This window comes from Eriocheir sinensis, unplaced genomic scaffold (genome assembly GCF_024679095.1).
Source record: "Eriocheir sinensis breed Jianghai 21 unplaced genomic scaffold, ASM2467909v1 Scaffold486, whole genome shotgun sequence".
Classification (NCBI taxonomy): Eukaryota; Metazoa; Arthropoda; class Malacostraca; order Decapoda; family Varunidae; genus Eriocheir; species Eriocheir sinensis.
The window spans coordinates 156,264-181,409 of NW_026111816.1; the positions used below are offsets into that span (position 1 = coordinate 156,264).

At 48.9% G+C, this 25,146-nt stretch overlaps 1 protein-coding gene across 1 annotated transcript in view; it reads right to left on the reverse strand.

The window, feature by feature from the left end:
- The window catches only part of LOC126992525 (uncharacterized), a 59,555-nt gene extending 34,987 nt beyond the window's left edge, over positions 1-24,568 (reverse strand). Inside the window, exons 1-23 of the mRNA XM_050851336.1 lie at positions 24,422-24,568; positions 20,708-20,862; positions 19,374-19,544; positions 18,888-18,977; positions 16,861-17,056; positions 15,739-15,896; positions 15,270-15,458; positions 14,612-14,793; positions 12,827-12,923; positions 12,272-12,410; positions 12,047-12,138; positions 11,770-11,916; positions 11,034-11,216; positions 10,578-10,751; positions 10,232-10,411; positions 9,655-9,815; positions 8,352-8,517; positions 8,066-8,217; positions 6,825-7,107; positions 5,951-6,149; positions 5,240-5,379; positions 1,631-1,855; positions 71-266 (exon numbers count right to left, since the gene is read on the reverse strand). Coding sequence (XP_050707293.1) covers positions 71-266; positions 1,631-1,855; positions 5,240-5,379; positions 5,951-6,149; positions 6,825-7,107; positions 8,066-8,217; positions 8,352-8,517; positions 9,655-9,815; positions 10,232-10,411; positions 10,578-10,751; positions 11,034-11,216; positions 11,770-11,916; positions 12,047-12,138; positions 12,272-12,410; positions 12,827-12,923; positions 14,612-14,793; positions 15,270-15,458; positions 15,739-15,896; positions 16,861-17,056; positions 18,888-18,977; positions 19,374-19,544; positions 20,708-20,862; positions 24,422-24,440 — 3,694 coding nt within the window. The 5' untranslated portion in view covers positions 24,441-24,568. The remainder of the gene's footprint in view (positions 1-70; positions 267-1,630; positions 1,856-5,239; positions 5,380-5,950; positions 6,150-6,824; positions 7,108-8,065; positions 8,218-8,351; positions 8,518-9,654; positions 9,816-10,231; positions 10,412-10,577; positions 10,752-11,033; positions 11,217-11,769; positions 11,917-12,046; positions 12,139-12,271; positions 12,411-12,826; positions 12,924-14,611; positions 14,794-15,269; positions 15,459-15,738; positions 15,897-16,860; positions 17,057-18,887; positions 18,978-19,373; positions 19,545-20,707; positions 20,863-24,421) is intronic.
- Positions 24,569-25,146: the final 578 nt, after the last annotated feature.

The following is a 25,146-nucleotide window of genomic DNA, read 5'->3' on the forward strand; positions in this document are numbered from 1 at the left end:
CTCATTCTTCCTCCTCTTCCTCCTCCTCCTCCTCCTCCTCCTCCTCCTCCTCCTCCTTCACAACACTCACCAAACTTATTCAGGGCATTCAAATCCTGTGTCTTGGCCGCCAACTCCTCCTGCAGTGTCTTGAAGGTCTCGGCGGCTGCGGTGAGCTGCTCTGGGGTCTTGATGGCGGAGGTGGTGGTTGTGGTGGAGGTGGTGTGTGGTATCCGAGTTTCCACCTCCTCCACCCATGATGTGATGTCTTGTAAGTCTTTGTGAACCTGGGATAGAGTGAGTGAGTGAGTGAGTGATTGTGAGGAAATGGAAAGAGTTATAAATAAAAACAAAATGGGAGTGGAAAGTAGAATGATTGGGCAATGTTTTGGTGATAAGTATGTTTGGATTGAATGATTAGAAGTTAGAGAAAATTGAGGATGAATTTGAGTTATGTTTTAAAAATTTTGCTGGCTGGCTGGGTGGGTGACTGACAATTTATCTTAACATTTTTGGTGATTGTGAAAAAACGGAAGGAGATATAAACAGAATCAAAACATGAATGGAAAGTAGAATGATTGGGCGACGTTTTAATGCAAAGTACATTTGGATTGGATGTTTAGAAGTTAGAGAAAATTGAGGATGAATTTGAGTTATGTTTTAAAAATTTTGCTGGCTGGCTGGGTGGGTGACTGACAATTTATCTTAACATTTTTGGTGATTGTGAGGAAACGGAAAGAGATATAAACAGAATCAAAACATGAGTGGAAAGTAGAATGATTGGGCTACATTTTGATGCTAAGTACGTTTGGATTGAATGTTTAGAAGTTAGAGAAAATTGAGGTTGAAATTGAGTAATGTTTTAAAATTTTTGCTAACTGGGTGGGTGGGTGACTGACTATATATCTAAACATTTTTCGTGATTGTGAAAAAACGGAAGGAGATATAAACAGAATCAAAACACGAGTGGAAAGTAGAATGATTGGGCGACGTTTTGATGCTAAGTACGTTTGGATTGGATGATTGGAAGTTAGAGAAAATTGAGGATGAATTTGAGTTATGTTTCAAAATTTTTGCTGGCTGGGTGACTGACTGACTAACATCTCCCCTAATCCCCTTCCTCCCCACCTAACTTCATCTAATCCCCTTTCCTCCTCTCTAATCCCCTTTCCTCCCCACCTAACCTCCCCCTAATCCCCTTCCTTCCCACCTAACCTCCCCTTCAATCTCCATCCTTTCCCCTCTAATCCCCACCTAACCTCCCCTTCAATCCCCCTAATCCCCCTTTCTCCCCACCTAACCTCCCCCTATTCTCCATCCCTTCCTCTAATCCCTATCCTCCCCACTTAATCCTTCCTCTAATCCCTTTCCTCCCCCTCTAATCTCCCCTCTTTTCTAATCTCCCCTTAATCTCAATCCCTTCCCCTAATCCCCTTCAATCTACCCCTAATCTCCCTATCCCTTCCCTCTAATCTCCCTTTCAATCCCCTTCTAATCTCCCCTAATCCCCTTTCTCCCCAGCTAACCTCCCTTCAATCCCCTCAATTTTCCCCTAATCTCCCATCCCTCCCTCTAATCCCTTTCCTTCCCCCCTAATCTACCCCAATCCCCTTCCTCCCCACCTAACCTCCCCAATCCCCTTCCTCCCCACCTTCTGGCTGCGGGTGAGAGCCTCCCTCAAACTCTTGTTCTGCAGCGTTGCCATGTGGGTGACAGTCTCCCAGCGGTGGGTGAGGGCCGCCAGCCGCCTCTCCAGACCGCCAGCGAACTCCACACCAGCCGGCTCCTCCGCCCGGGCCTCCACCACCAGCTGGGTCCCGGTGGTTGCGATGTTGTCCATGTTGGTGCGGAGCGTGGTGATGTCGTCCTGGAGAGCCTGGGTGGAAGGTGGAAGAGGTGATGATGATGATGATGGAATTAACATCCACTCAACCGGGTCTCCTCGCACCCTTCGCCTTTCCAGAGAGTAGATTTAAATGCTCCACTTGTTCCGCACACTTTCTACCCTTTCCGCCATCCACCTCTGTACAGACTCTATCCTAGGTGGGTGAATATACATGGTGACATAAAAAGGAGTGGTTGACTGACGCCCAATTAAATATGTTGTGAAATTGTTGGTAGGTGGGTGGATGGGTCAATGCCTGGTGGACTCACATCTCCCCTAATCCCCTTCCTCCCCACCTAAATTCATCTAATCCCCTTCCTCCCCACCTAAATTCATCTAATCCCCTTCCTCCCCACCTAAATTCATCTAATCCCCTTCCTCCCCACCTAAATTCATCTAATCCCCTTTCCTCCCCACCTAAATTCATCTAATCCCCTTCCTCCCCACCTAAATTCACCTAATCCCCTTCCTCCCCACCTAAATTCATCTAGTCCCCCTTCCTCCCCACCTAAATTCATCTAGTCCCCCTTCCTCCCCACCTAAATTCATCTAATCCCCTTCCTCCCCACCTAAATTCATCTAATCCCCTTCCTCCCCACCTAAATTCACCTAATGCCCTTCCTCCCCACCTAAATTCATCTAATCCCCTTTCCTCCCCAAATAAATTCATCTAATCCCCTTCCTCCCCACCTAAATTCATCTAATCCCCTTCCTCCCCACCTAAATTCATCTAATCCCCTTCCTCCCCACCTAAATTCATCTAATCCCCTTCCTCCCCACCTAAATTCATCTAATCCCCTTCCTCCCCACCTAAATTCACCTAATCCCCTTCCTCATCACCTAAATTCCACTAATCCCCTTCCTCCCCACCTAAATTCATCTAATCCCTTCCTCCCCACCTAAATTCATCTAGTCCCCTTCCTCCCCACCTAAGTTCATCTAATCCCCTTTCCTCCCCACCTAAATTCATCTCATCCCCTTCCTCCCCACCTAAATTCACCTAATCCCCTTTCCTCCCCACCTAAATTCATCTAATCCCCTTACAACCCACCTAAATTCATCTAATCCCCTTCCTCCCCACCTAAATTCACCTAATCCCCTTCCTCCCCACCTAAATTCATCTAATCCCCTTCCTCCCCACCTAAATTCATCTAATCCCCTTTCCTCCCCACCTAAATTCATCTAATCCCCTTTCCTCCCCACCTAAATTCATCTAATCCCCTTCCTCCCCACCTAAATTCATCTAATCCCCTTTCCTCCCCACCTAAATTCATCTGATCAATAATAATAATAAAATGGAAAAGGATTAAGAGGTTTAGAGGAGGATTAAGGGGAAATGGAAAAGGATTAAAGGGTTTAGAGGAGGATTAAGGGGAAATGGAAAAGGATTAAGGGGTTTAGAGGAGGATTAAGAGGAAATGGAAAAGGATTAAGAGGTTTAGAGGAGGATTAAGAGGAAATGGAAAAGGATTAAGGGGTTTAGAGGAGGATTAAGGGGAAATGGAAAAGGATTAAGGGGTTTAGAGGAGGATTAAGGGGAAATGGAAAAGGATTAAGGGGTTTAGAGGAGGATTAAGGGGAAATGGAAGAGGATTAAGGGGTTTAGAGGAGGATTAAGGGGAAATGGAAAAGGATTAAGGGGTTTAGAGGAGGATTAAGGGGAAATGGAAAAGGATTAAGGGGTTTAGAGGAGGATTAAGGGGTTTAGAGGAGGATTAAGGGGAAATGGAAAAGGATTAAGGGGTTTAGAGGAGGATTAAGGGGAAATGGAAAAGGATTAAGGGGTTTAGAGGAGGATTAAGGGGTTTAGAGGAGGATTAAGAAATGGAAAAGGATTAAGGGGTTTAGAGGAGGATTAAGGGAAATGGAAAAGGATTAAGGGTTTAGAGGAGGATTAAGGGGTTTAGAGGAGGATTAAGTGGAAATGGAAAAGGATTAAGGGGTTTAGAGGAGGATTAAGGGGAAATGGAAAAGGATTAAGGGGTTTAGAGGAGGATTAAGGGGAAATGGAAAAGGATTAAGGGGTTTAGAGGAGGATTAAGGGGAAATGGAAAAGGATTAAGGGGTTTAGAGGAGGATTAAGAGGAAATGGAAAAGGATTAAGGGGTTTAGAGGAGGATTAAGGAAATGGAAAAGGATTAAGGGTTTAGAGGAGGATTAAGGGAAATGGAAAAGGATTAAGGGGTTTAGAGGAGGATTAAGGAAATGGAAAAGGATTAAGGGGTTTAGAGGAGGATTAAGGAAATGGAAAAGGATTAAGGGGTTTAGAGGAGGATTAAGGAAATGGAAAAGGATTAAGGGGTTTAGAGGAGGATTAAGAAATGGAAAAGGATTAAGGGGTTTAGAGGAGGATTAAGGGAAATGGAAAAGGATTAAGGGTTTAGAGGAGGATTAAGGAAATGGAAAAGGATTAAGGGGTTTAGAGGAGGATTAAGGGGTTTAGAGGAGGATTAAGAGGAAATGGAAAAGGATTAAGGGGTTTAGAGGAGGATTAAGAGGAAATGGAAAAGGATTAAGGGGTTTAGAGGAGGATTAAGGGGTTTAGAGGAGGATTAAGGGGAAATGGAAAAGGATTAAGGGGTTTAGAGGAGGATTAAGGGGAAATGGAAAAGGATTAAGGGGTTTAGAGGAGGATTAAGGGGTTTAGAGGAGGATTAAGGGGAAATGGAAAAGGATTAAGGGGTTTAGAGGAGGATTAAGAGGAAATGGAAAAGGATTAAGGGGTTTAGAGGAGGATTAAGGGGAAATGGAAAAGGATTAAGGGGTTTAGAGGAGGATTAAGGGGAAATGGAAAAGGATTAAGGGGTTTAGAGGAGGATTAAGGGGAAATGGAAAAGGATTAAGGGGTTTAGAGGAGGATTAAGGGGAAATGGAAAAGGATTAAGAGGTTTAGAGGAGGATTAAGGGGAAATGGAAGAGGATTAAGGGGTTTAGAGGAGGATTAAGGGGAAATGGAAGAGGATTAAGGGGTTTAGAGGAGGATTAAGGGGAAATGGAAAAGGATTAAGGGGTTTAGAGGAGGATTAAGGGGTTTAGAGGAGGATTAAGAGGAAATGGAAAAGGATTAAGGGGTTTAGAGGAGGATTAAGGGGTTTAGAGGAGGATTAAGAGGAAATGGAAAAGGATTAAGGGGTTTAGAGGAGGATTAAGGGGAAATGGAAAAGGATTAAGGGGTTTAGAGGAGGATTAAGGGGAAATGGAAAAGGATTAAGGGGTTCAGAGGAGGACTAAGCCTTTCCATACGGTGACGCCGCTGGACGCCCATCGCCGAGAGCTTCTGAATTCAGCGTAACCACCGATCCACTTACAAAAAATCTTATCTTTACAAAACATTGGTGACTCCACGCACAGTGTCCACCGCTCCACAAGACTCACATTGCTTTGCTCCAGCTGTGCCTCCAGGGTCTCCACATCTCCCAGGGCCGCCTCCTCCGCCCCAAGGAAGACCTCCACCTCCCCGAGCCACGACTGAAGTCCGCACACCTCCTCCTCGAACTGACGCACTTTCTTGAGAGCTGCAGGGAGGAAGGGAGAGTAAGAGAGAGTAAGGGAGAGGAAGGGAGAGGAAGGGAGAGGATGATAGTATGTGTGGAAGAGTGAGAGGAAGTGGATGAGTGTATGTGAGTGTGGTGGAGTGAGTGGATGACAGTATAGAAGTGGATTTATAGATGTGGAAGGGATGTGGAATGGAGTATGTGTGTGTGGGGGAATCAGTGGATGACAATGTAGGAGTGGATTTATAGATGTGGAAGGGATGTGGAGGTGTGGAATGGAGTATGTGTGTGTGTGGGGGAGTGTATGTGGAATGGAGGGATGTGGAAGAATGTGGAGAAATGAGTGTGTGTGTGTGTGTGTGTGTGGAAGAGTGGATGTGGAAGGGACTGTGAGAGAGGTGGAAGAGTGGATGAATGTGGGAAAACACACACACACACACCTTCCGCATCCACCACTCTCTAATCCACCTTCTTCCACATGCTCCACTCTTTCCATGCACCTTCTTCCACATCCTCCACCCTCTAATGCATCTTCTTCTACATGCTCCACTCTCTCCACGCACCTTCTTCCACATCTTCCACTCTAACGCACCTTCTTCCACCCCCTCCACTTTCTCCTTAAGGGTGCGTGTTGTCGCCTCCCACTGGTCACTCAGCTTCCGCACATCCACCTGGAGCTCCACGCATCCCTCCACGCCCCCTTCCGCCTCCGCCTCCTTCACCAGGGCAGAGCAGGTGGAGTTTATGTGGTCCATGTTTGTGCGTTCCGAGTCCACTTTTTGTTGGAGTTCCTGTGGGTGGAAGGGAAAGGAGTGGAAGGGAAGGGAAGGGAGTAGAAGGGAAGGGAAGGGAAGGGAGTGGAAGGGAAGGGAAGGGAAGGGAAGGGAAGGGAGTGGAAGAGAAGGGAAAGGAAGGGAAGGGAAGGGAAAGGAAAGGAAGGAAGGAAGGAAGAGGAAGAAAAAAAGAAGAGAAAAGGGAGAGAAAGGGAGAGAAAAAATAATGATAATAATAATAATAATAATAATAATAATAATAATAATAATAATATATGATCCCCCTTCCTCCTCCTCCTCCTCCTCTTTCTTTTTCTCTCCCTTTCCTCTCCCTCCTTTTCCCTCCCCTTCTTTCCTCCTCCTCCTCCTCTTCTTCCTCCTCTATTCCTCTTCCATTCTCTTCTTTATCTCCCTCCTCCTCCTCCTCCTCTTCTTCTTCCTCCTCTATTCCTCTTTCATTCTCTTCTTCATCTCCCTCCTCCTCCTCCTCCTCCTCCTCCTCCTCCTCCTCCTCCTCTTCCTCTTCCTCCTCCTCCTCCTCCTCTTCCTCTTCCTCTTCCTCTCCTCTCCTCTCCTCCTCCTCCTCCTCCTCCTCCTCCTCCTCCTCTTCCTCCTCCTCCTTCCTCCTCCTCTCCTCTCCTCTCCTCTCCTCCTCCTCCTCCTCCTCCTCCTCCTCTTCCTCCTCCTCCTTACCTTCAATCTCTCCAACTTCTCCTCCATCTCCGACACCCCCATGGAGACGCCCACGCCCCCCCCTAAGGAAGCCCCCAGCCCCTCCAGCCACTCGCGGGAGGCCCCTATAGCCTTCAGCAGGGCCTCGGGGGGCTGGCGGGGCTGCGGGGCGGGGCTTGGGGCCTGGGGCGGGGCGGGGGAGGCTGTTGTTGTTGTTGTTGTCGGGGTGATTGTTGCTTCCATCAGTTCGGTTGCGTCTTGGTCGGTTGATGTGGTTGATGTGGTTGTGGTCCGTTCGCGAAGTCTGGGGATTGGGGATTGGACTTATAGATGTGGATGAATGTGGAAGGGATGTGGAGGTGTGGAAAAGAGTATGTGTGCATGGAAGTGTGTGTGGAAAGAAGGGAAGGAAGGGATGTGGAAGAATGTGGAATAGGCTGTAGAAGGGATGTGGAAGAGATGTGGAAGAATGTGGAATAGGCTGTAGAAGGGATGTGGAAGAATGTGGAATAGGCTGTAGAAGGGATGTGGAAGGGATGTGGAAAAATGTGGAATAGGCTGTAGAAGGGATGTGGAAGGGATGTGGAAGAATGTGGAATAGGCTGTAGAAGGGATGTGGAAGGGATGTGGAAAAATGTGGAATAGGCTGTAGAAGGGATGTGGAAGGGATGTGGAAAAATGTGGAATAGGCTGTACAAGGGATGTGGAAGGGATGTGGAAGAATGTGGAATAGGCTGTACAAGGGATGTGGAAGGGATGTGGAAGAATGTGGTATAGACTGTAGAAGGGATGTGGAAGGGATGTGGAAAAATGTGGAATATGCTGTAGAAGGGATGTGGAAGAATGTGGAAAAGTGTGGAATATGCTGAAGAAGGGATGTGGAAGGGATGTGGAAGAATGTGGAATATGCTGTAGAAAGGATGTGGAAGAATGTGGAAAATGTGGAATAGGCTGTAGACGGGATGTGGAAGGGATGTGGAGGTGTGGAATGGATTAAAAAGAAAAGAAAGAAAAAGGAAAAAAAATAGAAATTGTGAAGGAAAAGAAAAAAAACAGGAAAAAAAAAACAGGAAAAAAACAGGAAAAAAACAGGAAAAAACAGGAAAAAAACAGAAAAAAAACAGGAAAAAGAAAAAGAAAAAGAAAAAACAGGAAAAAAACAGAAAAAAAACAGGAAAAAAACAAAAACTGAAAAAAAAATGAAGAAAAGGAAAAAAACAAGAAAAAGAAAAGAAAGAAAACAACATCAAATTCTCTCTCACCTCTCCCTCAGTTTCCTCCATCCCTCCAAGTTTTCCTCCACTTTCCTCACCAGCACCTGTTTCTCCTCCGCCCACCTTTCCTCCAGTCCCTCCACCTTCCTCCGCAGCCCCTCCGCCTCCACCTCGCTCGTCTCCACCTCCTCGAACTTGATCTGGAGGAAACGGAGAGAAAAAAAAGAGAAATTGGAGGAGTTTTTGGTTAGGTTGGTCTCTCTCTCTCTCTCTCTCTCTCTCTCTCTCACAAATAAATGTTTCAAATCTCTCTCCCTCTCTCTCTCTCCCTTACCTCCCATCCACCACCAGCACCAGCACCATCCTCTCCCTTCTCCCTCCTCTTCCGCTCCTCCTCCACCTCCTCCTCCACCCACTGCTCCACCTGCTCCCTCTTCTTCTCCAGGTTAACGAGGCTCCCTGTCACCTCCTCCTGGCAGGTGAGGAACCCCATGCGACACCTGTGAAGGGAGAATAAGTAAAATAAGGGAGATTAGGACTGTATAAAAGGGAGATAAAGGGTAAATAAGGGAGATTAGGACTATATAATAAAGGGAGATGAGAGGCAAAATAAGGGAGATTAGGACTGTATAAAAGGGAGATGAAAGGGGAAAAATAAGGGAGATTAGGACTGTATAAAAGGGAGATAAGGGGTAAATAAGGGAGATTAGGACTGTATTAAAAAAGGGAGATGAGAGGCAAAATAAGGGAGATTAGGACTGTATAAAAGGGAGATAAAGGGTAAATAAGGGAGATTAGGGCTATATAATAAAGGGAGATGAGAGGCAAGATAAGGGAGATTAGGACTATAAAAAAGGGATATGAAAGGGGAAAAATAAGGGAGATTAGGACTGTATAAAAATAAGGGAGATTAAAGGCAAAATAAGGGAGATTAGGACTGTATAAAAAAGGGAGATGAGAGGCAAAATAAGGGAGATTAAGACTATATAAATAAGGGAGATTAAAGGCAAAAGAAGAGATTAGGACAATAAAAAAGGGAGATGAGAGGCAAAATAAGGGAGATTAGGACTATATTAAAAAAGGGAGATGAAAGGAAAAAGAAGGGAGATTAGGACTATATAAAAAAAAGGGAGATGAAAGGAAAAAGAAGGGAGATTAGGACTGTATAAAAAGGGAGATGAAGGCAAAAGAAGGGAGATTAAGACTATAAAAAGGGAGATGAAGGCAAAATAAGGGAGATTAGGACTATATAATAAAGGGAGATTAGATACAGAAAAAGGGAGAGGAAAGTAAAAAAAATAAAGGGAGATTAGTCACTGCCTCCCATTCCACCAAAATCCACATCCTCATCCACTCATCTCCACTATCTCCCTTCTTCCTCCACATATTCATCCACCCTTCTACCTCCACTATCTCCCAATACAATCTCATCCACATTGCATCCACCTAACACCATTTCCTCCTCCACCTCTTCCACCTCCTCCTCCACTCATCTCCACAATCTCCCATTCCTTTTTTCCTCCACATTTCGATCCACCCTTCCACCTCCACTATCTCCCAATACAATCTCATCCACATTGCATCCACCTAACACCATTTCTACCCCCTCCTCCTCTTCCACCTCCTCCTCCACTCACCTTATCTCCTCCAGCATGTGGGTGAGGGCGCTCCACCTCTGCACGACGCCTTCCACCATCTCCGCCACTCCACCGTCGCTCTCCCCGGTGGTGGAGGTCTCCGAGAGGGCGGACTCACCGAGACTCACCACCTGGTTGTACTCTGCCTGTTGATCCGCCATCTGTGTGGAAGAGAGGTGGAAAGAGAGGGGTGGAAGAGGAGGAGGAGGAGGAAGAAGAGGGAAGGGGGAGGAGGATGTTAGTTTGTTTGTTTGTTTGTTATTTCTTCTTCTTCTTCTTCTTCTTCTTCTTCTTCTTCTTCTTCCTCCTCCTCCTCCTCCTCCTCCTCCTTCTCCTCCATTTCAAGTTTGTTATTTTTTTCTTATTTTTTCTTCCTCCTCCTCCTCCTCCTCCTTTTTCTGTCTTCTTCCTCCTCCTCCTCTTCCTCCTCCACTTCCTCTTCCACTTCCTTTCTCCTCCTCCTCGTCCTCCACTTCTTCCTACTAATTCTCTTTCCCTACCTCCTCCTCCTCCTCCTCCTCCTAATACTCTTTCCCTACCACCTCCTCCTCCTCCTCCTCCACCTCTTCCACCTTACCTCCGCCTCCAGTTGGTTCAAGAGGAGTGCCAGCTGGTGGAGTGACAGCTGGTGGATCTCGCCTCCACCTGCCTTCTGCTCCGCCCCTTCCATCCACTCCCCGAGCTTGGTCAGGGCAACGGAAAAGTCCACCTGGCTTCCACCTTCCATCTTCTGCCGCTTGACGGAGCTGCCGGAGACCTGGGGAGAAGGGGAGAGAGAGAGAGAGAGAGAGAGAGAGAGAGAGAGAGAGAGAGAGAGAGAGAGAGAGAGAGAGAGAGAGAGAGAGAGAGAGAGAGAGAGAGAGAGAGAAAAATATATAAACAAGAAATACACAAAACACAAACCAACATACGAACACACTCACCGTCTCCGTGACCTTAGTGGTGATGACCTTGGTGATGAGGGTGGTGGAGGAGTCCTTGGAGGTGATGGTGGAAGTGGAGGAGCGAACCACCTCCACTCCACTCGCACCTCCGCCCGCACCTCCACTCTCCACTGGTATGCTGACCTTTTTGATGTCGATTCCACTTGCGGAGAGCTGTGGAAGAGGAGGTGGAAGAGGTGGAGTTATGGAAGTGGTAGTAATAGTAGTAGTAGTAGTAGTAGTAGTAGTAGTAGTAGTAGTAGTAGTAGTAGTAGTCTCTCTCTCTCTCTCTCTCTCTCTCTCTCTCTCTCTCTCTCTCTCTCTCTCTCTCTCTCTCTCTCTCCTTCCTCCTCCTCCTCCTCCTCCTCCTCCTCCTCTTCCACCTCCTCCACTCCTTCCTTCGTCCCTTCCTTCCCTCCTCCTCCTCCTCCTCTTCCACCTCCTCCTCCTCCTCACCCTAGTGGTCTGTGCCTCCACCATGCTGGTCAGGAGGTCAAAGGAATCTTGCACATCCTCCAGCTGGGTCGGGAGTGTCCTATGTGGAGTGGAGTCCTGTGGGATGTGGATCAGGATCTTGGCGGAAGCGTCCTGGAGGTGGTCGAAACGCTGCTGCTGGGACTCCATCTCCGCCTCGAGGATCTGGGGATTAGGTTAGGGATTAGGTGGGGGATTAGGTGGGGATTAGGTGGGGATTGGGCAGGGAGTAGTGGGAGGGGTTTTGTATGGGGTGTTAGGGGGAGTGATAATGGGGATTGGTTGGGGATTGGGTGGGGGATTAGGTGGGGATTGGGTGGGGAGTGTTGGGAGGGGTTTTGTGTGGGGTGTTAGGGGGAGTGATAATGGGGATTGGTTGGGGATTAGGTGGGGATTATATTGGGGATTAGGTTGGGGATTATATTGGGGATTAGGTTGGGATTGGCGTAGGAGTGTTGGGAGAGGAGGAGGAGGAGTTAGGAAAGGTTGATTGGGGATTGGTGGGGATTAGGTTGGGATAAGGTGGGGGATTAGGTTGGGGATTGGTTGGGAATTGCTCAGGGATTGCTTGGGGATTGGTTGGGATTAGGTGGAGGATAAGGTGGGGGATTAGGTGGGGAAATAAAATAAAACTTACACACACACACACACACACACACACACACACACACACACACACACTTCTTCCCCAATCACATCCCCAATCCCCACCGCTTACCTGGAGGGCCGAGGCGTGTCGCAGGACCTGGCTGTCATCCGTCGCTGGCTCGCTCTCAAACCCCCGTAGCATCTTGCCCTTCAAATCCAGCCACTCCTTCAGCCTGCCCATGTCCTCCTCGAACCTCGGCCAATACAGGTTGAGGGTCTGGAGGAGGAGTTAGCAGTAGATAGGAGTAGATAGAAGTAGAATATTGTTTACTTGATTTAAAACAGACCACATGAGGATGGAGTGCGTCTTCAGGGATATGGTAACTGTGACCACACCCCATACCAACCTGCAGAGTGGACCAGCGAGATTCAGTCCAGCGGCAGATGTGTGCCCAGCGCTCCCCCAGGGCATTGAGCTCGTCCTCCAGGTTGCTGTACACTGGGGGGACACACAGGGGGACATTAGGACATAGGAACATACAGACATAAGATACCCAGATATCCAGTAATGGGAGGGTACTTGCGGGTGATGACATGCCCAGCCGATAATCAGACCGAGCGGAGTTACGAACCTGAATCAGCCGAGGCCTCGTCAACCACCACCACCATGTTTGAGAGGGAGTTGATGTTGCTCTGTTCAGCCTCCAGGTCCTGCTGAAGCTGCTGGTGTGCTGTGACCTGCTCCTTCAGGGCCTCCACGGTGGGGCCGACCTGTGGGGGAATGGGGAATGTTTGTACTGGGGGAGAGACAGACTGGGGACCTGAGGATATATAGAGATTATGGACCTGGGAATATAGAGAAGCTGAGGACCTGGAGATATACAGAGGACCTGGGGGCATATAGAGTGAGGACCTGGGAATAGAGTGGCTGAAGACCTGGGTGGGGGTTGCGATGACTGCCCACCTCAAGACCAAATCAAGTTCCAGGGGGTGTGAGCTAAGCAAGACTGGCAACACTATAAAACCTTGTCTGCCCCACACAACAGGATGGGGCCAAACAAACATTGACCACCAGGAGGAGCGGAAAGAAGAGAAGAAGAAGAAGAAAACGGAGAGAAAGAAAGATTAAAAAAAACAGAAGAATATCAATTTAACCTCAACACACACACACACACACACACACATACCTGGCTCATGTTGGCAATCCGATCTTCCGTTTCAGTCAACCACTTCTTCAATCCTTCCAGTTGGCGTTGCTGCAGGGCCATCAATCGCTCATGTAGCCTGTCGGAGGAGGAGGAGGAGGAGGAGGAGGAGGAGGGTGAGAATGGCAATACTTAACACACACACACACACACACACACACACACACACACACACACACACACACACACACACACACACACACAGTCTTCCGCTCTCTCTCCCTTCTCTCTCTCTTCTTCCTCCTCCTCCTCCTCTCCCTTCCTTCCTTCCTTCCATTCAATATATTCTTCCCAACTTATCTTACAGCCTTCCCATCCCTTCCTATCCCTTCCCATCCCTTACCACCCCTTCCTATCCCTTCCTATCCCTTCCCATCCCTTCCTTTCCTTCCTATCCCTTACCATCCCTTCCCATCCCTTCCCATTCCTTCCTATCCCTTTCAATCCCTTCTCATTCCTTCCTATCCCTTCCTTTCCCTTACCATCCCTTCCTATCCCTTCCCATTCCTTCCTATCCCTTCCCATTCCTTCCTATCCCTTCCTATCCCTTCCTATCCCTTACCATCCCTTCCCATCCCTTTCAATCCCTTCTCATTCCTTCCCATCCCTTCCTATCCCTTCCCATCCCTTCCCATCCCTTCCTATTCCTACCCTATCCTTCCCATCCCTTCCCGTCACTTCCTATCCATTTCCATCCTTCCCATCCCTTCCTATCCCTTCCCATACCTTCCTATCCCTTCCCATCCCTTCCTATCCCTTACCACCCATTCCCATCCCTTCCTATCCCTTCCCATCCCTTCCCACCCCTTCCTATCCCTTCCTATCCCTTCCCATTCCTTTCTATCCCTTCCCATCCCTTCCAATCCCTTCCCACCCATTCCCATTCCTTCCTATCCCTTCCCATCCCTTACCATTCCTTCCCATCCCTTACCATCCCTTCCTATACCTTCCTATCCTTACCATCCTTCCTATTCCTTCCCATCCTTCCTATCCCTTCCTACCGCTTCCCATACCTTCCTATCCCTTACCACCCATTCCCATCCCTTCCCATCCCTTCCTATCCCTTCCCATCCCTTACCATCCCTTCCCATCCCTTCCTATCCCTTCCCATCCCTTCCCATCCCTTCCCATCCCTTCCCATTCCTTCCTATCCCTTTCAATCCCTTCTCATTCCTTCCTATCCCTTCCTTTCCCTTACCATCCCTTCCTATCCCTTCCCATTCCTTCCTATCCCTTCCCATTCCTTCCTATCCCTTCCCATCCCTTCCCATCCCTTACCATCCCTTCCCATCCCTCACCACCCCTTCCAATCCCTCACCACACCTTCCCATCCCTTCCCATCCCTTCCCATCCCTCACCACCCCTTCCAATCCCTCACCACACCTTCCTATCCCTTCCCATCCCTTCCCATCCCTTCCTATTCCTTCCCATCCCATCCTATCCCTCACCACCCCTTCCCATCCCTTCCCATCCCTTCCTATCCCTTACCATCCCTTCCCATCCCTTCCTATCCCTTCCCATCCCTTCCCATCCCTTCCTATCCCTTACCACCCATTCCCATCCCTTCCCATCCCTTCCCATCCCTTCCCATCCCTTCCCATCCCTTACCACCCCTTCCCATCCCTTACTATCCCTTCCTTTCCCTTACCATCCCTTCCTATACCTTCCCACTCCTTCCCACCCCTTCCCATTCCTTCCTGTCCCTTCCCACACACACACACACACACACACACACACACACACACACACACACACACACACACGCACCTTGATTGTCGGTCCATGGCACGCACTCTCAGCTCCTCCCAGCGTGTGTTCAACAGTTTCATTTGAACGCGCACCTCCTCCTCCTCCTCCTCCTCCATCACCCCTTCCCGGAGCAGTCTTGACCCCTCCCCGAGCACATCCCCGATACCCCCTTGCTTGGAGGTCAGGTCGAGCATCAGTTCCTGTGGGGAGAAAGGTCAGATTAGGTCACATAGGGAGGAGGAAGGAGGAGGAGAGGGGGAGGGTAAACTGGGGAGGAGATGGGGAGGGATGGGGATTAGCTAGTCACCCCATCACTGCACCCCTTCCCTTCCTTTTTCTTCCTCTTCACCCCATCACCAGCCCTTCCTTTCCCTTCCCATCCCCCCTTCCCATCACCTCTAAATCATGAATCTAATCCCTTCCCATCACTAACACCCCTTCCCTTCCCATCACCTCCAGCCTTCTTTCCCATCTTCACCCACCTTTCCCTTCCATCTCAACCCTCCATCCCTACTGAAGCCCATCACCAACCCTTCCTTCTACCCCTTCACTCCATCTCCCTTCCCATCACCAACCTCAAAATCATGATCCTAGGCCCTTCCCATCATATCCCCCATTCCCTTCCAATCCCAACTCCCTTCCCCCCCCCATCCCCCTTCCCCCATCACCCCCTCACCTCTAAATCATGAAACTGGTCCTTCACTGCGTCGGTAGAGTCAGCGATGGGGGGCATAGCAGCGAGTCTGTCCTCAGCACCCAGCAGCCAGCTCAGCACCTCCTCAAGGGTCCGCTGGTAGCCCCCAAGACCGATGCTGGCTGTGGACAGAGGTCGGCCCTTCCCTATGGAGCTCCCAACACCTGAAGCCTGGGGGAGGAGGAGGAGGAGGAGGAGGAGGAGGGATGATTAGGTGAAGGATTAGAAGGATGGATTGTGATGTGGTAAGGAGGAGGAGGAGGAGGAGGAGGAGGAGGAAGGAAGGGAGAGGAGAAATAGGTTAGTGAAATTAAACACACACACACACACACACACACACACACCCTTCTCTCTCTCTCTCTCTCTCTCTCTCTTCTACTTCTTCCTTCCTCCTCCCCTTTCCTTCCCTTCCCTTCCCTTCCCCACCCACTCCACATCTCTCCACACGCACCTCCAGACCCAGAGTGGAGCCAGCGGTGGTGGAAGTAGAGGCGGAGTCCAGCGATGTGTCAAGGTGGTCCATGGTGAATGAGTCATGTGGAAGAGCTTGAAACAGACACATCACATACATCATGACGGACTTCTTGTCGGGGGTCTGCGAGTTGACGTCTGTGGAAGAGGTGGAACAGATTAAGGGCAGGTCTTGTGATGGCGGAGTGTCACAGGTTAAGGAAAGACCCGCCAGCCTCCTGCAGACTCCTTATGCTCTTAAGATTGTACCTCAGACATTGAAATAAGAAGAAGAGGAGGAGGAGGAGGAGGAGGAGGAGGAGGAGGAGGAGGAGGAGGAGGAGGAAGAAACTTAAAAATAGAGAAAAGGAAGAAGAGAAGGAGGAGGAGATAACATAGAAGGAAGAGAAGAGATAATACAGAAATGAAGGAGGAGGAGGAGGAGGAGGAGGAAAAAGAGAAGAGGAAGACAGTATGAAGGAAAGAGGAGGAGGAGGAGGAGGAAGAAGAAGAAGAGGAGGAGAAAAGTATAAAATATAGACGGGCTAATCGTAATCTGTAATCGAAATTCATCAAAATTGATTAGTTTTTCAAGTCATTGTGAGCAAAATCTCTCTCCCTTTCCTTCCTTTCCCTTCCCATCCCATCCCATCCCTTCCCTTCCCTTCCCTTCCCTTCCCTTCCCTTCCCTTCCATTCCATTCCTTCCCTTCCATTCCCTTCCATTCCCTTCCCTTCCCTTCCCTTCCATTCCCTTTCCTTCCCTTCCCTTGCCATCCCTTACCTTCCACTCCCTTCCCTTCCCTTCCCATCCCATCCCGTCCCTTACCTTCCACTCCCTTCCCTTCCCTTCCCATCCCATCCCATCCCATCCCGTCCCTTACCTTCCACTCCCTTCCCTTCCCTTCCCATCCCATCCCATCCCATTCCTTCCCTTCCATTCCCTTCCCTTCCCTTCCCATCCCATCCCTTCCTTTCCTTCCCCATCCCATCCCTTCCCTTCCCTTGCCATCCCTTACCTTCCACTCCCTTCCCTTCCCTTCCCTTCCCTTGCCATCCCTTACCTCCCACTCCCTTCCCTTCCCGTCCCTTCCCATCCCATCCCGTCCCATCCCACCACACACCTTCAGGGTCCAGGAGTCTCTCGATGCCCAGATGTTCATTAGCCACCCGGAAGGCAGTCTCCAGGCGGGCATAGGGGTGTTTCCGCGCCACCACAGTCCACTCAAACAGCTGTGGGCGGTGTGCGTGGAGTAGGGCGCTGAAGGCCAGACCATCCGCCCAGCACGTGGTGAAATTGCGGATGTCCACGTTGTAGCCCTGAGGTGGATGAGGTGGATGAATGGCAATGGAAAATATACATAAAGAAACATAATTCAAAGTAGGAAATGATAATGTGGGGGATATACTTCCTCCTCCTCCTCCTCCTCCTCCTCCTCCTCCTCCTCCTCCTTCTTCCTCTCCTTATGATAGGCCTGAGAAGGAGATGCAAGGGAGGTCTAGGTTAGTATTGGAAACAGTAAGTAATAATCTTGGCACACACACACACACACACACACACACACACACACACACACACACACACACACACACACAGTATAGAAACATTCAACATCTGTGGTCATATGCCGGAGAGAGACAGAAAGGGAAGGAATTATAGGAGAAGGGAAAGTTTTGTTTAGTCGGCGCAACATCTGTGGTCATATGCCGGAGAGAGACAGAAAGGGAAGGAATTATAGGAGAAGGGAAAGTTTGGTTTAATCGGCAACATCTGTGGTCATATGCGGGAGAGAGACAGAAGGGGAATGAATTATATGAGATGTGAAAGTTTGGTTTAGTCGGTTCAACATCTGTGGTCATATGCCGGAGAGAGACAGAAGGGGAAGGAATTATAGGAGAAGGGAAAGTTTGGTTTAGTGGGTGCAACATCTGTGGTCATATGCCGGAGAGAGACAGAAGGGGAAGGAATTATAGGAGAAGGGAAAGTTTGGTTTAGTGGGTGCAACATCTGTGGTCATATGCGGAGAGAGACAGAAGGAAGGAATTATAGGAGAAGGGAAAGTTTGGTTTAGTCGCAACATCTGTGGTCATATGCGGAGAGAGACAGAAGGGAAGGAATTATAGGAGAAGGGAAAGTTTGGTTTAGTCGGCGCAACATCTGTGGTCATATGCGGAGAGAGACAGAAGGGAAGGAATTATAGGAGAAGGAAAGTTTGGTTTAGTGGCGCAACATCTGTGGTCATATGGGAGAGAGACAGAAGGGAAGGAATTATAGGAGAAGGAAAGTTTGGTTTAGTCTAACATCTGTGGTCATATGCGGAGAGAGACAGAAGGGAAGGAATTATAGGAGAAGGGAAAGTTTGGTTTAGTTACTGAACATCTGTGGTCATATGCGGAGAGATGGAAGGGAAGGAATTATAGGAGAAGGAAAGATTGGTTTAGTCTAACATCTGTGGTCATATGCGGAGAGAGATGGAAGGAAGGAATTATAGGAGAAGGAAAGTTTGGTTTAGTCGGCACAACATCTGTGGTCATATGCCGGAGAGAGACAGAAGGGGAAGGAATTATAGGAGAAGGGAAAGTTTGGTTTAGTGGGCGCAACATCTGTGGTCATATGCCGGAGAGAGACAGAAGGGGAAGGAATCATAGGAGAAGGGAAAGTTTGGTTTAGTCGGCGCAACATCTGTGGTCATATGCCGGAGAGAGACAGAAGGGGAAGGAATTATAGGAGAAGGGAAAGTTTTGTTTAGTGGGCGTAACATCTGTGGTCATATGCCGGAGAGAGACAGAAGGGGAAGGAATTATAGGAGAAGGGAAAGTTTGGTTTAGTGGGCGCAACATCTGTGGTCATATGCCGGAGAGAGAGACAGAAGGGGAAGGAATTATAGGAGAAGGGAACAGACCCCAGGAGACAGGACACAACCCCCGATTAATACCTGGTACCCATTCACTACTGGGTGGACAGGGGCGTAGGGTATCGGAAAACCCGCCCAAATTTTTCCACTGCGCCCGGGAATCGAACCCAGGCTCTCTCGGTTGTGAGTCGAGTGTGCTAACCACTGCACCACGAAGCCCCTTTCAAAATTGGGTCAGTACAAGCCTGATCAATCCTGTAAAGATATAATTAGGTAAAAGTAACACATATACGCACTTTGGTGGTCTGTCGGCACCAAGCGAGGAGAGTCTTTTCAAGGTTGGTCTGTTGAAGATCGGACATCACATCCTTCAGCACTCCTTGGACCTGTGGGAAGACCTCTCGTTAGCGCACACACACACACACACACACACACACACACAGCTTCCCCTATCTTCCCTTCTTCTTCTCTCTCTCTCTCTATCTTCTTCCTTCCCTTTCCTTTCCTTTCCTTCCTTTAACTTTCATTCCCCGACCTTCTCTTCCCTTCCCTTCCCTTCCCTCCCCTACCCTTCCCTACCATACCCTTCCCTTCCCTACCCTTCCCTTCCCTTCCCTACCCTACCCTACCCTTCCCTACCCTTCCCTTCCCTTCCCTTCCCTTCCCTACCCTTCCCTTCCCTACCCCCCTTCTTATTCCTCCCTTTTCTCCCTTTCCCCCTTCCCTACACCTCTTCCACACACACACCCCCACCCCTTCCACCCTCCCCCCCCCCCACATACCTGCCAGTGGAGGATGACAGCCCACACCAGTCCGAGGGTGAGCTTGGCAGATCCGTCCACAATGTGCTCGTTGGATATATTGATGAGCCGCACGCCATGTTGTTCGAGGACAGCTAGGGCGCGACTCACATTGTTGAGATGGTGTACGCGCATACGCCCCTTCTCGCGCCTCTGTGGGGGGTGACGGGGTGAGATGGGGTGATAGGGAATGGCTTATATTGGGTTTAAGTATGAGGAGTGCAATAGAGAGTTTGTTTACTTTTGCTGGGATGGTACGGAGAGGGGAACTGTCTGATGGATTATTGAAAACATTGGTTGACTCTACCGGAAGCCTATAAACGGTAGAGCCGAGGATACAGTTAAGCTACCGGGCTTGTTTTTTTCCTGTTTACATAGTTTTTAAGGCGTTATTTAGTGTTTTGATACATTTTGAGTTTTTCCTTTTCTTTCTATCCTTCATTCCTTCCTTCCTTCCTCTTCCTTCCTTCCTTCCTTCCCTTCCCTTTCCCTTTCCCTTCCTCTCTTCCTAATCTTCCTTCCTTCCTTCCTTCCTTCCTTCCATCCCTCCCCTTCCCTTCCCTACCCTTCCCTTCCCTTTCCTTCCCTTCTTTTCCCTTCCTCTCTCCCTAATCTTCCTTCCTTCCTCTCCTTCCTTCCCTACCCTTCCTCTCTTCCTAATCTTCCTTCCTTCCTTCCTTCCTTCCTTCCATCCCTCCCCTTCCCTTCCCTTTCCTTCCCTTCCTCTCTCCCTAATCTTCCTTCCTTCCTCTCCTTCCTTCCTTCCCTTCCTTACCCTTCCCTTCCTCTCTCCCTAATCTTCCTTCCTTCCTTCCTTCCTTCCTTCCCTTCCCTTCCCTACCCTTCCTCTCTTCCTTCCTTCCTTCCATCCCTCCCCTACCCTTCCTCTCTTCCTAATCTTCCTTCCTTTGTGTGTGAGAAGGAAGAGAAGGAGGAGATTTAGGTGAAGGAGTGTGAGCGAGAGGAGACAGCCACAGCTTACTCTCTCTCTCTCTCTCTCTCTCTCTCTCTCTCTCTCTGACCCTTTCTCCCTTCCTTCCTTCCTTCCTTCCTTTCCTTAACCTTCATTTTCTACTCTCCCTTCCTTCTTTCCCTCCCTCTCTTCCTTCCTCCTCCTTCTCCTCTCCCTTCTATCCCTTCCCTTCCCTTACAATTCCATTCCCTTCCTCCTCCTCCTCCTCCTCTCTCTTTTCCTTCTATCCCTTCCCTACTCCTCCTCCTCCTCCTCCTCCTCTTCCTTCCTCCTTTCCCTCTCTCTCTCTTCCTTCCCAACCCTTTCCTTCCTCCTCCTCCTCCTCCTCCTCCTCCTCACTCACATAGGTCTTCCCAGTGAGGACTTCCAGCAGTGCCAGGAGTCGAGTGCCATCCCGGAGGTCATAGAAGAGGTCAGTTACAGGTGGATGGTGACCCTTGGCGAGCTGGGAATTGATCCACTTGGCAAAGGTCTTCTTCTGAATGTCCTCCCTCTCATCTGTGGGTGGAAGAGTGGAGTATGAGTGGAGTGAGAGTGGAATGGGAGGGGGGTAGGAAGGGAGGGATATTGGAGAGATGGGAAGGGAAGGGAAGGGAAGGGAGAGAGGAAGAAAGGGAGGAGAGGAAAGAGGGAAGGGAGGGGAGGGAGATGATGGGGTAGGAAGGGAGAGATGGGAAGGGAAGGGAGGGAAAGGGAGGAGAGGAAGAGAAAGGGAGAGAGAGAGAGAGGGAGAAAGGGAGGAACGGAAAGAGGGAAGGGAGAAGAAGAGGAGGAGATAGGAAGGAAAGGAAGGAAGGAAGGGAGATTAAGGGAGGAGGAAGAGAAGGAAAGGGAGGAAAGGGTGAGAAAGGGAGAGGAAAAGAAGGGAGGAAGGGAGAAGGAAGGACATGGAAGGGAGAGGGAGAAGAGGGAAAAGAAAGGGAGGAAGGGAGGAAGAAAGGGAGAGGAAGGGAGTGACTGAAATTCCTTAAAACTAGAAATGAAAAACAAAAAATATGAAGAAGAAAATTTAAAAGGGAGGGAAAAAATCCACACTCCCTCTTACATATTGCATCATTTCTCCCTTAATCTCCCTTTACTGACCCTTACCCTCCCTTAGACAACTAGATCAATCCCTTATGCATCCCTTAAGACCCCAACAGCCCCTTAAAAGCACGTAGAAAAGGGTGAAATAAGGGGAAATATTAGGGGGACAGATTGCAATTTCACCCCAATCTCCATCTTGTCACCTCACACTCCCTGTTATATATTGCACGATTTCTCCCTTAATCTCCCTTTACTGACCCTTACCCTCCCTTAGCCAACTAGATGAATCCCTTATGCATCCCTTAAGACCCTAACAGCCCCTTAAAAGCACGTATAAATGGGTGAAATAAGGGGAAATAAGAGGGGGACACATTGCAATACCACCCCAATCTCCATCAGTCACCTCACACTCCCTGTTATATATTGCACGATTTCTCCCTTAATCTCCCTTTACTGACCCTTACCCTCCCTTAGACAACTAGATCAATCCCTTATGCATCCCTTAAGACCCAAAGAACCCCTTAAAAGTACGTATAAGTGGGTGAAATAATGAAAAATAAGAGAGGGTCAGATTGCAATTTCACCCCCACATCCATCTTGTCCCACACACTCCCTGTTATATATTGCATCATTTCTCCCTTAATCTCCCTTACTGACCATTACCCTCCCTTAGACAACTAGATCAATCCCTTATGCATCCCTTAAGACCCAAAGAACCCCTTAAAAGTACGTATAAGTGGTTGAAATAAGTGAAAATAAGTGAACATTTTATGACCACCATCGTCACGCACCAGACTCACGCCCATTCAAGTCTCCAGACACCATCTCACATTTTCCCCTTTTTTTCCCTCTTTTCCTCATCCCAGCGCCTCAGCATCCACAGGTATTGATGCTGAGGGCCTGCAGATGCCACACCTATGTTTGGGCACCGCTGACATCACGCTGAGGGCAATAAGACAGCAGATAAGATAGCGGACCCAAGACTCAAGTGGGCGTAGTGACCCACCCTCAAGTACCCAAGGCGGCCTCTTAGGAGTTGCATGGGGGGTCATAATATTCCCTTTTTCTCGTGTTTCCTGGGGTGATGGCCGGTCATGCAGCACCCCAGTGGGAGAAGGGGGGTGTGGGTGCATGCAGGCGTCATGGGGGAGCTGAGGGAGAGGTGAGAGCGGCAGGAGAGAGGTGAAATGAGGAGCAACTGGCAACTTACCCCGCTCTCAACATGTCCCCTGCCACCTGCTCGTATTGCCAGACTTCGCTATATTTTTCGTTATATCTCCACAACGGACGCCTCAACGGACATGCCCTCCTACGTACACACAGACAAACCTTCCCTACGGACACCGGTATGGCCAAGGACGCAGATAAATAAGGGGAAATAGGGGAAAATTGGATTAGAATAGACAAGTGTCCCCTACCCGCACACCTGTCAGGCTGCCACACTCCGCTATATTTTTCCTTATATCTCCACAACGGACACTTCCACGGACATACCCAGCTATGTACACACACATGAACCTTCCCTACGTACACCGGTATGGGCAAGGGCACCGGGAAATTGGGGGAAATAGGGGAAAATTGGGTTAGAAGTGAAGTATTTCCCCTAGCGGCACTCCTGTTGAGCTCCCATGATTCGCTATATTTTTCCTTATATCTCCACAACGAACACTTCCACGGACATACCCTTCTACGTACACACACAGGAACCTTCCCTACGTACACCGGTATGGGCAAGGGCACCGGGAAATTGGGGGAAATAGGGGAAAATTGGGTTAGAAGTGAAGTATTTCCCCTAGCGGCACACTAGTTGAGCTCCCATGATTCGCTATATTTTTCCTTATATCTCCACAACGGACACTCCCACGGACATACCCAGCTATGTACACACACATGAACCTTCCTTACGTACACCGGTATAGGCAAGGGCACCGGGAAATTGGGGTAAATAGGGGAAAACTGGGTCAGAAGTGAAGTATTTTCCCTAGCGGCACACCTGTTGAGCTGCCATGATTCGCTATATTTTTCCTTATATCTCCACAACGGACACTCCCACGGACATACCCTCCTACGTACACACACATGAACCTTCCCTACGTACACCGGTATGGGCAAGGGCACCGGGAAATTGGGGGAAATAGGGGAAAATTGGGTTAGAAGTGGAGTATTTCCCCTAGCGGCACACCTGTTGAGCTGCCATGATTTGCTATATTTTTCGTTATATCTCCACAACGGACACTCCCACGGACATACCCTCCTACGTACACACACATGAACCTTTCCTACGTACACTGGTATGGCCAAGGACACCGGGAAATTGGGGTAAATAGGGGAAAACTGGGTCAGAAGTGAAGTATTTTCCTAAGCCGCACACCTGTTGAGCTGCCATGATTCGCTATATTTTTCGTTATATCTCCACAACGGACACTCCCACGGACATGCCCTTCTACGTACACACACACGAACCTTCCCTACGTACACCGGTATAGGCACGGACACCGGGAAATTGGGGGAAATAGGGGAAAACTGGGTCAGAAGTGAAGTATTTCCCCTAGCGGCACACCTGTTGAGCTGCCATGATTTGCTATATTTTCCGTTATATCTCCACAACGGACACTCCCACGGACATACCCTCCTACGTACACACACACGAACCTTCCCTACGTACACCGGTATAGGCACGGACACCGGGAAATTGGGGGAAATAGGGGAAAACTGGGTCAGAAGTGAAGTATTTTCCCTAGCGGCACACCTGTTGAGCTGCCAAGATTCGCTATATTTTTCCTTATATCTCCACAACGGACACTCCCACGGACATGCCCTTCTACGTACACACACACGAACCTTCACTACGTACACCGGTAAGGACACGTACTCCGACACACAACGAAAAACACGAAAAAAACGCAAAAATGACAAGTGACTCCCGTAGGACAACATGGCCCGCGCTGGCAACTCGATGGCAAAACTCTCACATATTGCCTCATATCTCCCTAAGTATGAGGCGATATGAGGTGCCCTTCCGCATACTGACCTTTCATGAGGACCTCCATCGCTGGGTATAAGGGAGAGTATGAGGGAGAGTGAGGGAGAGGCTGTGAGGGAGGAGAAAATATGTCCCTCCCTCCTCTCTTGAAGCTGGCCACCCTTCTTATGAGTGAGAGAAGTGAGAGGTAGGGAGAGAAGAGTGAGAGGGAGGGAAGGAAGGGAGAGGAGAGGGAGGGAAGGGAGAGGAGAGGGAGGGAAGGGAGAGAGGGAGGGAGATGTTCCTTAGAAGGTCACCCCACCACCCCACAACGCGAGAATCGTCACCACCCACATCAAGAGGAGGAAAAGTTTTATAAGTTTTCCTTTTATCTCCGTAACTAAACCTCGTATCACAAAACCGAAAGCACCATTGAAAAGCTGATAAAATTTCGCTTCTTTTCATGTATCGAAATCTTAAAATCAACTCGTAAAATATGGAGAAAATTGAGTGTAAACATGAGCAAAAGTTATTACGCAAAAATCTCTTCCTCAATTCCGCATCACCAACAGAGGAAAAGTTTTATCATTTATCCTTTTATCACCGTAACTAAGCATCGTATTACAAAACCGAAAGCACCATTGAAAAGCTGATAAAATTTTGCTTCTTTCCATATATCGAAGACATACAATCGATAAGTATAATATGGAGAAAATTGGGAGTGAACATGAGCGAAAAGTTATTACGCCAAAATCTCACTCTCCATTCTATATCGCCAGGGAGGAAAAGTTTTA